This window comes from Pholcus phalangioides, unplaced genomic scaffold (assembly GCF_987345545.1).
Source record: "Pholcus phalangioides strain wild (caught in Gottingen) unplaced genomic scaffold, Ppha-v1.0 ptg000018l_1, whole genome shotgun sequence".
Classification (NCBI taxonomy): Eukaryota; Metazoa; Arthropoda; class Arachnida; order Araneae; family Pholcidae; genus Pholcus; species Pholcus phalangioides.
The window spans coordinates 3006203-3022782 of record NW_028301611.1 but is presented as its reverse complement, the minus strand read 5'-3'; the positions used below and the strand labels follow the sequence as shown (position 1 = coordinate 3022782).

General features: G+C 41.7%; 1 protein-coding gene across 1 annotated transcript in view; it reads right to left on the bottom strand.

Moving 5' to 3' along the window:
* Nucleotides 1-487: 487 nt before the first annotated feature.
* LOC149071526 (uncharacterized) overlaps nucleotides 488-16580 on the bottom strand; it is a 47043-nt gene continuing 30950 nt past the window's right edge. The window contains exons 5-6 of the mRNA XM_089247944.1: nucleotides 4463-4528; nucleotides 488-681 (exon numbers count right to left, since the gene is read on the bottom strand). Coding sequence (XP_089104070.1) covers nucleotides 562-681; nucleotides 4463-4528 — 186 coding nt within the window. The 3' untranslated portion in view covers nucleotides 488-561. The remainder of the gene's footprint in view (nucleotides 682-4462; nucleotides 4529-16580) is intronic.

The window sequence follows — 16580 nt, the reverse complement described above, 5'->3', positions numbered from 1 at the left end:
GGAAGATATCACGTGATCCAAAAAGCCTCATTGAAGAAAACCCGGGCAGCGACGGGTATTATAGCTAGTATTGAATAAATTAGAATTTCACAGCACAAAATGAGTTATTCGCGCAATCGTAGAAATAAAAATGATGCCGCGGGTCCCTCACAGAGTACTTACGGATCCTCAGGACCACAGGTTCAAAAACACTATTACGCTCCAGGAGCAACGATCTTCTTCCCATAGAACAGCACTGTTCTATGGGGTTCGCTGGACCGTACAGTGGACAGTCAGACCTAACTCAACTGTACCTGCTTTTGGCAATTTGTTTTTAGCTGTAATTGGTAACTGAACTTTCTTTCGATTTGTTTGGCTATAATTGGCAAATTTAGGCATGCATTTGTCAACATTTTCGAGCTGTAACTGGCAAGTCTACTTGCCTTCGAAAAATATTTTAGAAAACTATACTCTTTTCCTCAAAATTATTTTCCAGATTATTAATACATAATCACTCATAATCATATATTTTATTTTCAGAGTTTTCTTCCAACATATATTGTTAAGATGAATATTTTGGAATTAGAATGATGATGCTGCTGCTTTGCTGATTACACTAAAAGGATCTATGTTCTCCATCGCAGCAAAAGGAGGACATGTCCCCAGTTCAATGTGCTTTTTCATGAATTCAAGACTCGAATCCTGGAAAAAAAGAAAACGAAAAAAAAAGTTGTTACAAAAGAAGCTCATCTGGAGAGAAGCCCATCAAAAATTACAGTAAAAACTACTCAGGATTCTTCAGAAGTTTTAGGTTCAACACTATTACATACCTGGGTTGAATGTCTCCATGCCTTTAAACACGCTAGTTCATTAACCCATTTGCTATCACAAACATAATAACGCGTTCAAACACTAGTGCAATAAATTAAAACAATTTCTCTGTCTTTTCTTTCCCCTCTCTCTTCACCACCGCGAAGCTTTATAGTAACCCTATCTCAAATGAAGTTGGTTTTTATTTATCTACTTTCTTCCTATACTCCAGTTAATGATTTTTTTTAAACACGTGTAACGTGTCATTTAACCATATGCATGCAAGAGCGAAAGAGAACACGTAGCGTGAGGTTGAAAACAGACTTAAAAACTTCTATCCATCTTGCGTGGGGACGCCTTCTCGGACGTTTAACACCACGGGGGTAGTACCAATCTAGGATACATGTGGTCCATCTGTTGACCTGTTTTCTTGCAATATGTCCAGCCCATTTGCATTTTAGATGTTTAATTCTTTTTCTCCATGGCACCTCCTTATCTATCATCAGGGGCGTAGCCAGAAATTTCGTTCGGGGGGGGACCACTTTCATTTTGGGGGGGGGGGACTAAAGTGACAGAACAATGGATTTGGCCATCTTTTTCCCTTTTTTTCGGTCATTTTCTCACATTTCGGGGGGGGGGCAGACCCCCAAGTCCCCCCCCCCCGCTACGCCCTTGTCTATCATACTATATATATATTTTTTCTTTTTCTTTCCCCTTCTTTTTCTAACGTGCGGTTAGGTTGGGACGAGGTTGCCAGATTTATCGCCGACTCATCGAATAAAAACAATCAAAATTTGTTGCGAATTGTTTGTACGGGACGTGGTTAAAAAAGGAATTTTCGTGCCAAAAGTGACAAAAATTTTCGAAATTGAATACAGTCAAACCTCGTTAATGAGTCACTCTTGGGAGAGCAAAAATGTGACTTAGTAAGCGGAGTGACTCGTTAAACGAAGTAAGCCATAGCTCTGCCAATTCTTGCGTAAGGACAATTGGGACTTCCGAGAGGTGACCAGATAAGCGGAGTGACGTGTTAACCGGGTGACGCACTAATGAGGTTTGACTGTATCTCAGTGGATATTTCAGAAACCCTGCAATTTTTATTTATTAGACTTAATCGATGCAGCAATAAGTTACCATTTTCAATTTATTCATTGTATGTAAGATGGGCGGAAGAGCGTATAAAAAATAAATTTCGTATTTTAATATACAGGCTCGAGCATACACGGTGAACGGGAAATAAGTCCCCCCGCTTTAGAGAGCTCTGAAGTGCATTCTACTGTTACACATGAGACAAAATTTGTGCTACAGATAATTGGAATCACATGTTTGTCACTTATTTAAATTAAACAATATATATATATACGAAAATCAGTGGATAGGTGACCCCCCCCCCCCCACTTTCAGGACACAGATAAGAATCGAATATGTATACTGCATATTAAACATATAAATGGTTAATCTGTGCCAGTGAAACTACTCAATATGAAGTTTGTTCAAAAAATATCTGACCATATTTTTTTCATACTTAAACCAATTAACCTAGGGAGGCATGGTTTAGTGCACGTATGTAGGCAATCTCAATGCGTGTGCTTGAATTTCTTTCCTGCCTGCAGAAGCTGCCAATCGCTAGTAGACCGCTGATGAATGAGAGAGTGGAAGTCGTCGCATTTTCGGAAGAACAACGTCAGGCTACTGCATCAAATTTTGCGCGAAACTTGATGATACCCGAGTAGAAATTATTCACAAGTTTCAACAGGCTTTCGGAGATGAAGAAACGGACACTACGGAGACAAAAGGACTGGTGCAACTGCTCCAAAGATGGCCTCATACCAGGGGAAAGTGAAGCATGCTCTGATGGGCCCTTAACATCCGGAAATGATATCGTCATTAACTAAGTGGTGATGCAGGATAGTCTAATCGCAATCAGAGAACTTGCTGACGAGGCGACCATCAGCATCGGTTCCGTTCATTCTATTTTGACCGATGATTTGGGCCTAAAAAGAATCTTAGCGAAGTTTGCGTCAAGGTTACGATCGAGCAGAAGCAACCCCGTTCGGAGATCACGCAGGACGAGCTAAAGGACGCACGAAACAGTACAACCATCACCAAGGAGTAAGTCGGCCGCTGTGGTGGTCGAGTGGTTATAGTGACGGGCTCACGATGCGAGGATCCGGGTTCGAACCCCACAGTGGTGGTCGGCTGAAGTTGGTTTTCTGTGGTTCCCAACTTCAAGGCGCAAATGCGAGCTGGTCTCCCCCTTAAAAAGTCTCGCCACAGAGAGCAACAGTCCTACAATGATAAATCATTCACTCATAACACTTCACTCATAGTTTGAAAAACTGGTGGCAGATGGCAGCACTACACATAACAAGCATTACAGAGAAACAAAAAACTTCACGTCAGGTTTCACTACACGTACACGCACATTCCCGCATGTACCGATTCGTTGGGGGTTCCGCATGTGTTGTGTCGGCTCGGGGATCCATGATGTTCTTAAGTCAGCCACCTCGTTGGGCAATTTGCCTGTTGTGGCGTTGTAGTTGTATTTGTATTGTATTTGTACTGCCAAGAGGTTCTGCTTCTAATCGACAGCTGCATCGCGATTAATGTCGTAACGTTGTTCAAGTTTTTCTGCCATTTAATCAAAAAGTGAAAATGCAACGTTACTCATATCAAGGGTACGAACATAATTCAGGATGGTTTCTGGTTCTGCGACTTGGCACCGTTAGGGAAAGGTTAAAAGACCTGAAATTCAAGTTTTTAATCAATCAGCAATGACGCCGATTCCGAGAATCAGAAACAAGCCTGTACTATGTTCGTACACTTACATTCATCAGCGGTCGGGCGACGACTGGCAGCTTCTGCAAGCAGGATCCGTGATGTCGCCATGTGGTCTGGGTCTGCCAGGGATGTTGTCCTCACGTATTTTTTTTTTTGGCTGTCCAGCGCGTCCCCTATACGCTAGATAGAAGTTCCTGAGGAATATTAACATGGAGGCGCGTTTGCATTTGTATATAAAGCTTCTGTAATCAGGCGAAAAATTAAAGTATGCGTAGTAGGACAGCGAAATACGTGCTTCGAGCCACGCCTCTGTAGCTTCATTGGCTTACGCACGGAAAATTATGGTCAAATACATTTTGCGCAAACCTCTCGTATGACATCCCCTCCCCATTCATTCTGAACAATGTCATCCAATCGCAAAACCAAATTTTCCACAGCTGAACTAGTTGGCGAGTCTGTTCGAAATATGCAGAACATGGCAACGTATGCTGCCCTGTACGATTAGGAAAGTGCAATATTCGAAATAAAAAGGGACGTACGCCGAACACTTCAGTGCTATTAAATATTTATATGCGTAAGCATATTCAATATTAATATATGTGCTATAGCGCCACCTACATCGATTGATTTTTTTTACTATTTTTAATTTAACAAATGACAAGCGTATCATTTGCATTATCTGTAGTACAAATTTTTTCTCGTTTGAAGCAGTAGAACGCAGCACCCAGAGCTTTCCGAAGTGAAAAAAAAAACTCAGTTTTCGCTTACCTTTGTACATATTTGCTCAAAAAGTTTAGGGTTCTGTAAAAACTTCGGTTTAACAGCGAGACTCCGAATATAAAAAGAAAATGCATATAATAATTTTGATGAACGAAAACGCAAAATCTCATACCGATAATGACTGCAGGCTCAAGCAGATCTGTAGACTTTCGAAATTCCAAAATGCTTGACAGTGACGCTTTGATTGTAATAGAAGAAAAAAAACATCGAAACATTAAAAAATAAATGCTGTCCAAATTGGAAGTATAAATACAGTCGAATCCCGTTATAACGAACTCCAAGAGACCGGGAAAATCACTTCGTTGTAACGAAATTTCGTTATAAAGGAATTTCAGGTTTTTGCATTGTTCCTATGTAAGCGTATCTGGTGGATTAGGAAAGTGTTCATAAAAAACGAAATTTTCGCTATATAACGGTATTCGTTAAAACGGGATCCGAGTGTATGTTTTGCCGATTCTTTAAATACAAGTATATATGCTTTTGTTATAAATCAACTGAATATTATAACAAAAGCATGTAAAAAATTAATACCAATAATGTTCTAAAAAATATAGTTATCTTTTAGTATCTTCTCTTCCAAAGTTAAAATTTTTAAATATTTTATAGCTGTTTACGATTATTAACGTTCATAATATATTTTTATACTACACTCATGTCCATAAATTAAGGATAATGCCAGCTCCGGCAAATAAAGGTTCAGAAACAAAACAAACGTTACTTATTCATAAAGCTCATTTATTAAACAAAAGACAAAGAACAAAAACGATGGTGTATGTATGATGCCATTCATAAAAACTACGATTTTTGCTCCCTGGAGCAATTGTAAAAAATATCTCCTTTACAAAAACTTACTATTACATGGTTGGTATGATGGTTAATACATTGTATGTCTCCCATGCGATGAAATACAGTCCGTACAACGCCTAGGCATGGTGAGTATCAAATTATCGATCTGATCTTGGGGAAGATCACTCCACTCAGCAAGCAATGCTCTCCGAAGTTCCGGTACACATGTAGGAGGTGGTTGACGGGCTGCAACTCGTCGGCCAAGCATGTCCCACACATGCTCTATCGGATTCAAGTCAGGTGAGAATGCTGGCCATTCCATACGGGTTATATCCTCAGATTCAAGGCATTCGTTTACGATGTTTGCTCGGTGAGGATGGGCGTTGTCATCCATAAACACAAATTCTGCGCCCATGGCACCCCTAAACAAACGTACATGTTGTTCCAGAATGATGTCCCGATAAATTTGGGCTTTCATGGTTCCGGTTTGAACATGCAGATCTGTTCTGGAACCCAGTATGATTCCACCCCAAACGAACAATGCCGCAACACCGTAACGGTGTCGTTCAATGATGTTGGCTTGGTGGTAACGGGTACTTGGCGTTCTCCATATGAAAGTCCGACGTGAATCAGACTGCAAGCTAAACCTGGACTCGTCGGAAAACATCACACAAGCCCACTGTAACGATGTACACATTACATGTTCTCTACTCCAGGCTAATCGCTGCCGACAGTGAGTTGCCGTGAGCGGAACACATCTGACAGGCCTGCGAGCATATATACCAATATCTCCCAAACGTCTGTACGGTTTGCCTTGAAACTGTTTCGCCCTTGGCTGCAGATAGCTGACGAGACAGGTCGGATGCTGTGCTCCGACTGCTTCTTTTGGCAGTTACTGCCAAATACCGGTCTTCATTCGGCGTTGTAACTCGGGGGCGACCTGTACTGTAATGTCTACTGACATTTCCGTTATCTTGGAATCGTTGCCAAAGCCTAGAGATGACACTTCGGGCAATTCCAAGTTCCTCGGATACTTCCATCTGAGTACGCCCACATTCCAGGCGGCCGATAATTCTACCACGTAAAAAATCCTCCACATGCGTCCTCTGTGTTATAACTATTCGCTCCTTACAGAACTCTTGTGAACAATTTTACTTCTTTGCCAGCATTCCTTATATACTCCCCCCCCCTTACACTCTCGTCATTGTGACGTACTATCGTCATCATCTGGTGGCTTCCTGAAATTTGCATATCATTCTTGCAGATGTGTGTGATAATTCTACAGGTGAAATTTTTACTTTAGATTTCGATTTCCATGTGATTCTGAATTATCTTTAATTTATGGACATGAGTGTATAATTTTTCTGTTTGTTTTTAGACGATTCGCTATCGAAAAATGCATTGATAAATTGGAGAAATATTTTACCAAAATTCGCAAAGATTTTCGTGATCCGCCCGCACACGTAGCTCTTCTCTGCACCCTCTCAACCAAGTCCGTGTCGCTGCTGTGCAAGTATTTTTTGGTCTCCAAAACCTGGCGGCATAGTCCAGTACGGGACGAACTAAGCCTCGGTAAAGCGGAAGAATGATTTTAGGAGAAAACGCGAAAAAATCGTTTTTTTAAGAATGAAACCAAGCATTCCATTTGATTATTTGAACATAACTGAGCAATATTCAGAAAACCTAAGCCGTTCATCAATGAGAATTCCCAAATCGGTGACCCTAGTTGATTCGGGGATAGTAATATCATTTGACTGGTAAGTGAAACGTGGGTTGTTCGAACCAAAATGAGCGAACATGCACCTATCAACATTAAATATCATTTTCCATTCATTAGCCCATGCTGTGATCATATTCAAATTTGTCTGGAGCATCTTGCTATCGCTTGGATTCCCGACTACCCTCATTAGCTTCACGTAATCTGTGAATTTTGTTATATAGTTTATTTAGATATTTAACTCTTAGTGCATTAATTTTACCGTTACCTAATTTAAATAGAGGAATGCCGTGATAAGGGGGGGGGGGGAAAGGGGGTGAATAACCACCCAGGTTCTTTTATAGTTTCTGAGAAGATATTATTACCAAAAATAGAAAGTAAAAGCTATCTCAACAAATCATAGGATACAGTGAATCAAGCAAGACAACATTTCAAAAATTAAGAATTTAATTCTAAAAAAATGAACCGTTGGTTCTAGGGGCCCCTTTTGGAACGAATAATATGAATATTACAGAGATATTAATAATATGAACATTACAGAGATATTAATAGCTGTACATGGACATTACCGTCAGATGACGGAAACAGCAAAAAGTGGAAGGGGGGGGGGGTATCCGAAAGATAGGTAAATTTTGAGTACTTTACCGAGCTGTCCCACGGAGGATGAAGACCTCAGCTCATTCTCCGGTGGAATGTGAATTGTCTCAGGAAGACGGAAGGCAGATGTCACTCACTGGAATGGTACGGACGGATCCCTGGCGGTGGCTGAGATGACAGGTCGCTCATAGATGAAGCGCCGAATTTTCCGTCTTCACTGGTGACATCTAGATACTAGAGCTCGGCACGGGTTGTTGATCCATACTGATGTCCCGGTGGTTGGCTGATACCGTTCGTCGGGATGTGTCGCTCTTTTCAGTCGTTTATTGGTAATGTCTGGAACTGGAGCTCGGCACCTTGGCAGGTAGTAAGGCCACGGCCCTGCCGCTGACCCATGACGATACCGGCTTTCACAACTTCCTCCCGGATGGTTGAGGGAGGGGAGCTTTTTTTTCAGTCGTGGGCAGGAGGATTGTTCGGACTTAAGGGGGAGTAGGTGGCGAGGGGGCCACGCAGCTTCAGGAGAGCACGTCCTACCTCAACATCTCTCAGTCCCCAAAAAAAGAACGGAAGCCTCGTCTTCGTCAACTCTTCTCTCGACCTTCAACTTTCCGGCCTTCCGATTGGAGGCGGAGGGGTCACCAGATAGCCACGTCATGTCCTCTCGATGAAAGCGCGCGAAAATGGTGACTCACCCCTGGGGGGGAGAAGAGGAGGAGGCTCTAGGGAAGGGAGGGCAAGCAAGTTTCATGTCGAAACACGATCATGATAGAAATCTGGAATTTTGATTTCTTGGTTTTATTTGCCGCTCATGAGCATGGGGAACAGAGAAAATGTCCACAAATGAGGGATTTAATAATTTTGAAATATATAAAAAAATAATACAATTTTCAGCCTCGCTGAAACATATAATAATTAATAAGTGTAATTAGTGACTGTGTAGTGTTTGTTTTTACGTGTGGGCCACATATGAACAGGGAGTATTTACGTGTGTGTGTGTATGAAGAATGATATTCACAAAAAATAATAATACTACCCCTTCCATTTTTCCCATTCTCCATAACATTACCCTCCCGGTATGACGAGAAAAATTCTGATGACATCAGAATTTTTCAGCGCAGCGTGCGGAGAGGGAGAAGAAGAAAAATGAAACGTGAGGGGAAAAAAAAAAACTTGTTGAGGTGATGGTGGGGACTCCGGAGACGAAAGGACAACAGGGTCTACGGCAAGTCTCAGAGAACCCAACTCAGAGGACCACATAGTGAAAAGCGCTTTGTTGCCCTCCTTATAAAGGCCTTTCTACTCTTGGTTAGACATGAACGACAGAACAACACGTACACGGCACAAACAAGTACAGGTCCCTGGGAGTGTAAATGAGACAGATCATGAGGTGTGAAGAAACCCGTGCAGGCAGCTGGAGTGAGGGTGCTGGGTAAAGAACGGGGGGGGGGATGGTGGGGACAACACATTGTAGACAAAAAGAAAGCTATTATAGGCCTGACCCTTATCTCACCCCTACCCCCTACACTGAAACAACCTGAACAGCTCTCTATCACTGTGGTTACTGCCCTCCCGGGGAGCAGCTTCACTTCGCTCATGGCAAATCCCATTAACAGTCGTTGGCAAGGAGAAAATAGGACAACGCTTGTCATCCACTGATACTGGAAGGAAGGGAAAAGTCCTTTCCCCTTCTCCAGAAAAACAATATAGTCGCTGGCAGAACATAATCATAATCTCGCCATCAACAAAAACACAAGTACAAGTGGCCAAACAAAAAAAAATTATTGTACAAAATTGAAATTATCCCTGGGCCTAAGGTTATAGTGCCCCTGTACAAAATGACTATTCGAGTCGCCTTGTGAACCAGTATTCGGGTGTCGTTCACCCCTCTCTTCTCTACTAACCACTACTGGTGGTGACTTGATTTTTACCAACCTGTCCACATGGACTTTATAGGTCCTATTGGGTTGGTTCACTAGTCTAATCTCAAAATTAACTGGTCCCAATTTCCTCGTAATAGTGTATGGACCCTTGTTAGGGTGTGCTAATTTCCGATGAACCCCTCTATTGAGGTTTGGTTGATTACAATACACAGTATCACCGACCTGTAGGTTCTTGGAAATTGCCACCTTTTCTCTAGTCCTTCCTTGTCGTTCTGCTGCCTTGAGCAGGTTGGACTCTACTATTTTGTGTGCTTGTCGTAATCGGTGTGTGAGGTCCCGGGCATAATCTACTGTGGCTGCGTAAGACCTTTGTGTCTGAGAGGTCAACAGTTGTGAGGGCAAGTTGAGGTCTCGACCAGCATCAAGAAAGCTGGGGTCTCGCCAGTAGTTGTATGCACACTAGTTCTGTGAGCCAATAAGGCAAAATCCACATAACGACACCAGTCGTCTGGTGAATCTTTTGCCAAATGACTCAGAGAACTAATGATAGTACCATTCAGTCTTTCTGTCACCCCGTCAGTGGCTGGATGATAGGCTGAGGTGTTCAGTTTCTTGATACCAAGCTTCTGATACACCTGTTGCATGGTCTCGGACAAACAGTTAGTTCCCCGGTCTGTCAAAAGGGACTCTGGTACCCCATGGGTGCAAACAAACTTTTCCAAGACCGATGCAACAGTGTCAGATTTTATATCTGGGACTGCATATGCCTCGGGATACCTCGTGAAGTAGTCAGTGATTACCAATAAATATTTGTTACCCGCAGAGGAAATGGGAAGGGGCCCCACAGCGTCCATGGCAACCAGTTGTAAGGGTCTGTTAGTGATGGGCATCCTCTGTAGTGGTGCCAATTTGTTTTTTAGAAAACCCCTCTTCCCAAGACAGGAATGAAAATTTTCAATGAATCTTTTAATTTGTGTATACATCCCTGGCCAATAAAAGAAGGTCTTTATTCTGGCCAAGGTACGGGTCAGACCTGGATGGGCAGTACATAGAGTCGAGTGATTCAGCGCTATCACCTCCTCTGTCAAAACAGCTGGTATTACTAACTTGTCTATTTTTTGTAGCCTCCCCTTGGGCTTCCTCAGAGTTGCATACAGGCAGTCATCACGTGTGAAGAATAACATTTTCTTAGGTAGGGGCACTTTGTCCTCGTTTAAACACTGCCTTATTTTGGTGCACTGGACATCATCTTCTTGAAGATTCTGGATTCTGATTTTCAGGGCTGGGTCAACTGAGGTTTGCACCTGTTCGACTGTGTTGACCCCCCTTGACATGAAATCTGCAGGTTTGTTGGATGCTCCAGGGCAATGGATAATGGCATTTTGGTACGGGGACAGAGTCATTATCCATCTCGCTATCCTGGAGGTGGGGTCTCTTAGCTTGAGCACTTTGGAAAGTGACGCCTGATCACAGTAGATAGTGAAGGGGCGTCCTAACAAATAATATTTAAAATAAGTGGTGGCCCAGACCACTCCCAAGGCTTCTTTTTCCACAACGCTGTAGTTTATCTCAGCGCCCTTAAGCTTCTTGCTCGCATATGCCACCGGGTGGAAATGACCCTCATCATCCTTTTGGGATAAAACAGCCCCTAGGGCAAACTTTGAGGCATCAGTGAATAGGAAAAATTGTTTTTCAAAATCGGGGAGTTTAAGGACTAGCTCTTTGAGCAAGGTGTCCTTAAGGGTATCAAATGAAGTTTGGGCTGCGTCATTCCACCCAAAGGGGACGGACTCTTTGGTCAACTGTGTGAGGGGAAGGGCAATGGTGGCATAGTCTTTAACAAATCATCTATAGAAGCCTGTTAGCCCGAGAAATTGCCGGACATGTTTTCTGGTGGTTGGGGTTTGGAAAGCTTGGACCACCTTCAAATTACTGTGATCAGGGGCCACATTCCCTGAAGAGATTCTGAATCCCAGATAGGTTATTTCTTTTTGAGCAAAGACACACTTTGAGGGCTTAAGCCTGAGGTTGTGGATTGAGAGACGCTCAAAGACCATTTTGAGACGAACTAGGTGTTCCTCGAATGTCTTTGAAGCAACTACAAGGTCATCGAGGTACGTGGCTATCTGAAAAGGGGACAATTTGGAGAGGACCACTTGCATAAGGCGTTGGAAGGTGGCTGGGGCATTTCTTAGCCTAAAAGGCATCCTCTTCCATTGAAAGTGACCCTGGTGGGTGGTGAAACCACACTTGTGCTGGTCCTCGGGATGTATGTAGCACTGAAAATAGCCACTGGTCATATCCATGCATGAGAAATATTGGGCGCCAGCCAAATTATCGACCATTTCGGTGATGAGAGGCAAGGGGAAACTGTCTGGGACACATTTCTCATTCAATTTCCTGAAGTCTGTCACTAACCTGTACGAGCCATCACTCTTCTTAACCAGGAGGACTGGTGCAAAATAAGGGCTGTCACTCGGCTCTATGATGTCCGCATCTAGGAGTTCTTGAATTTGCTTATCCAGTTCCTCTCGAAGATGATAGGGGACCCTATAGGGCTTCTGCCTAATAGGCCTATCATCCTGGAGGGGAATTCTGTGAAATAGGGTGGTGGTCCCTGGTAGGTCACTAACTGAATAAGCAAACGGATTGGGGTATTGTTGCAACAGGTCTAACATTTGTTGACGTTGATATTCTTCCAAATGATCCAACTTTAAGGTGCCTCCCCAAGCGTCCATGTTCTCAACCACATCCAAATCCTTGGGAAGAACTTCAGTTGCATAACTATGTGTTCCCCCTCAAGGCTTTGTATGGGTTCAATGTATGCCAACTTAGTGTTTTTGTTTATAGTCAAGGGGTTGTCCAAAAGATTAGCCACCTTGACAAGAATTTCATTATTGGGAAGGACCTGGTTAAGAGATTGTGACAACAAAATGGATAGTCTTAATTTGTCATTCCTTGACACCAACACAGAGGTCCCAACCTGTAAGGTGTTATGTGAAATTTTCAATTTTACAAATTTCTCTGACATAGGTGGAACTGTCACTTTTTGAGGAAGAAATGCAAATAATTTGTGTTGTTTACTTTGTGTACAAGTGTTAACGAGGGACTCTTGGGATGTTAACTCAAAGGGGAGTGTGCCAAAGGGTCCCACGATGCATTTATCCTTCGGGAAAACATTGATGTTGTTTTGGCTCAAGAGATCGAAGCCCAAAAGAACTTGGTAGTGTGTGGAAATGTTCTTGGGCACTACAAAAAAGGTGACGGGGAGGGTAGTGTCATGTATTTGTATGTCAAGTTGTAACGTTCTTAATCGTTACCTCCCGGTTCTTCAATATTTTTTCCCCCAGTAAACATTGAGTGGATGACAACAATGGAATAGACAAAGTTTAGATAGAACTATAACATTTATTCAATTATATTGTTAAACCATTAATCAGCGTAATCACTATTATCACAGGCCCTTTTATATGTTAAACTATTAATTAACGTTTTATCACAATTATCACAGTTAGTCTTTTCTCTCACTGTCACAATGAAACAAAAATATGAATCGATCTCACCGCCGTTGTCCAGGTTTTCACGTCTTATCACATCGTCCGGTAGATACTCCCAGGTGTCTGCCACACAGCCAAAGACTCGTCGTCACCAGCTTCAGACGACTTTGGTGTAAACACACGTTGAGATGAAAGCTCAGCCACTGCACATGGAACTGGAGATGAAAGTCCACGGGTGGCCGGTCTGGCCACTAACCGATCACTGGATCACGACGACATTGAAACCTTACGTGCGATGAGACGAGATAAGTGCCAAGGCACACTTCTACTATTGTAACTTCATCGTTACTTATGAGACGATCTGGCTCACACCATGACAGGGCGTGACGCCTTACTGATTAAGTCGGTCGTTAGTCGTAGGTGAGGAAGTAGGTAGGTAGTGCGAGAGAGTCAGCACATCTCTAGCTGGCTTTTATATAGTAGCATTCCCACAATGCCTTACTGAAGAACCAATCACAACATAGAAGGTGCGGTATTAGCTTGTATCTGATTTACATAACTTCATGAGAAAAGGAAAACCAATCACAACATTAGCTTGTATCTGATTTACATAACTTCATGAGAAAAGGAAATACTGTAAGCATTATAATATTAAATCTGGCATCCAAACATAACAAATTGGAGATCTGGCCAGGATCCACAACTTTTAGGCCTATTGCACATTGTAAAAACTCATGACATTATAAACCGTGAGATGGTCCTAGGAACCACCGACGGCATGGAGGTAAAATATATTACATATTTATATAACACTTTGCTGAACATTTATATTATATTGCACTAATATATTACACAATTAAAATAGAGTTTGACGATGACAACTCGACGTGGTCTCCACCGACGAACCACGGGAACCCCCAGAGGGAAAGAGAAGGTAACCAGACGAGCTATTGGGATCTCTGACATAGATGTAAAGCGGAATTTATATGGGACGTTGGTAGCCCGACCTCTGGCCCCGTTCTCGCCCGACGGCTAGGAGACCCCACCTCCGGACCGTCAGACTAAGCGAACTAACTGACCCGAACCGGATTGTCAGCGGAAGCCTCGGGTGGTTTCCGGTAACCAACGAACCCTGGGGCCTAAACAAGATTAATTGAACAACAGGATTGTAAGAGATCCCAGGTCGTCATGTTACACCTCCTCCCCCTCTGCAAAAAAAAATTTTTTTTACCCTGACAAAAAAATTTTCATAACTACAAAATAAAAAAAAATTTGCCCACTCAAACAAGGAGTGAAACACAGAGACAACATAAAATAATACCTAACCTAAATAGAACAAATCTATTAAACTTTTTTTTTTTTTTTTTTTTTTTTTTTTTTAATTTACCGTCTGCCCACAATACGATAATTATCTCCCTGTAAAGATTTTTGACCATTGAAACAGAAATTTTCAACCCGAAGATCAGTATCCTGTTGACTGAGATAACGGAGAACTTCCACTGAACTACGGAACTTTAAACCGTCAGGATTATAATAATATACGTCCACGCGAGGTCCTTTCTTTCTCTTAACTAGCATTCTTTGCCAACCTCTTTGTAAAGGAACCATCAGATCAGAAAATCTACGAGGATTATGAAAACTAGAACGAGTTCTAACCTTTGGCACTGTCTCATCACTAAATACATGTTCAATCGAAGGATTCAAATTTTGACTAGACTCTCCATTAGATGCAATAGCACTTTGACTAGAATTAACATCCTCTGACCGATATGTCTGTTCTTGAATAGGGAAGGCCTCTTGACTAGTAAAAGATTGACTAGTTTCAGGATTAATCTCTCCACTCTCCCCAGCCACAATAAAGGCCTTAAGATCACAGGCATTATATTTACCAACAATCACAAAACTCTGATCGCGAATTAAATAAACAACAGGTGATATTTTTTTTTGAATGAAAAATGGTCCATCCCACCTAGGTTTCAGTTTGCCCATAACATTTCCAGGGGCGCTGGATCTGTAATGAGTACGGACTAACACACTATCTCCCACCTTAAACTCATGTTGAATTCTCCTTTTATCATAATAATACTTCTGTCTCCTTTGCTGTTTTTTAACTCTTTCCTTAACCTGTTGAACCAAAATATCTGGTATATTGGCCCTTTCCCAAATTGGGGTATCCAGAGCCCAGTCAAAGGGTAAAGCAAGCTCACGACCGAGAAACAACTTCGAGGGAGAGACACCAGTGGTTTCAGACGGAACAGACCGTAAAGCCAAACCAAAGAAAGATAAATTTTTGTCCCAAGTACGGTGATTATCAGAAATAAAACAGGCAATCATCTGCTTCAATGTTTTATTTATTCTTTCTGTCAAATTAGACTGTGGATGATATGGGGTAATAAATCGCTGTTTTATCTTAAGGACATTACAAGTTTCTTTCAACAAATTAGAAATAAAACAGGGACCATTATCGGAAACAAGATTTTTTGGAAAACCAAATCTTGTACAATATTCAAAAACAAATTTTTTGGCAACCACAGAGGCTGTTATTCTACGAAGGGGAAAAACTTCAACCCATTTTGAATAGTAATCTACCACTACCAAAAGATGCACATTTCCCCTAGAGGAAACAGGAAAAGGACCCATGGTATCCACTCCTACGACCTCTCCTGGGAAATTTACAGTCGAGGACACCATAGGACCCCATCTTTTTTTATTGTCAAACTTTCGTGTTTGACAAATAGGGCAACTAAGTACATAATTTTTGACATCCCTTCGTATACCAGGCCAATAGGCTCGCTTTAAGCATCTTTGATAAGTTTTTCCTACCCCCATATGTCCCGAAGTGGGATGATTATGCATCTCCATAAGAAATTTTTTTCTACATGCATTAGGAATAACCAATAATTTTGCATGTTTATGTAAATAATACAATTTATCTGATTCATAAAGATAATATTTTTCCAATTTATGATCAACAATTCTATTTCCCAAATTTTTTTCTTGAAAATATTTTATGATGTCTGTGTATTCCAGTCTCTGTTTGGTAACCAATTCCGAAACATCCAAAAGAGAAAATAAAAATAATCTGTTATCAATACATTCCTCAAAATCCATTTCATCATTTGATGAAGAGGGCATCCGTGATAGGGCATCGGGAACTTGCATTGTTGAACCTTTACGGTACTCGAAACAAAGAGGATATTCTTGCAAAAGTTGGGCCCATCTACTGAGTCTTCCCTTTAGATTTTTTGCATCAAAAAACCAGGCTACAGCTCTATGGTCAGTGACCACAGTTACAGACTCTCCTGTAAAGAAGCCCCTAAATTTATGGCATGCCCATACTACTGCTAAACCCTCTTGCTCCGAAACTGAGTAATTCTGCTCTGCCGAATTGAGTGTACGACTAGCAAAAGCCAAGGGTTTCTCGCCCTCAGGTTCAACTTGCTGTAAAACAGCACCTATTCCTATACCCGAAGCATCAGTATAAATCTTTAATCTACAACCTTCCTTTCTGGTTGTTAATACTGGAGTATCAATTAAAGCCCTCTTTAATTTCTCAAATGCCTGTTGATGGATTTCTGTCCAATGAAATTTATATCCCTTTTTTGTCAATTGATATAAAGGATACGCAATATTACTAAAGTGAGAAACAAATTGTCTATACCAACTACAGAGTCCAAGAAATCGTTGGAGTTGTTTTACATTTAATGGTCTTTTGTATTGAGAAATAGCCTCTGTTTGTGTGGGCTTAAC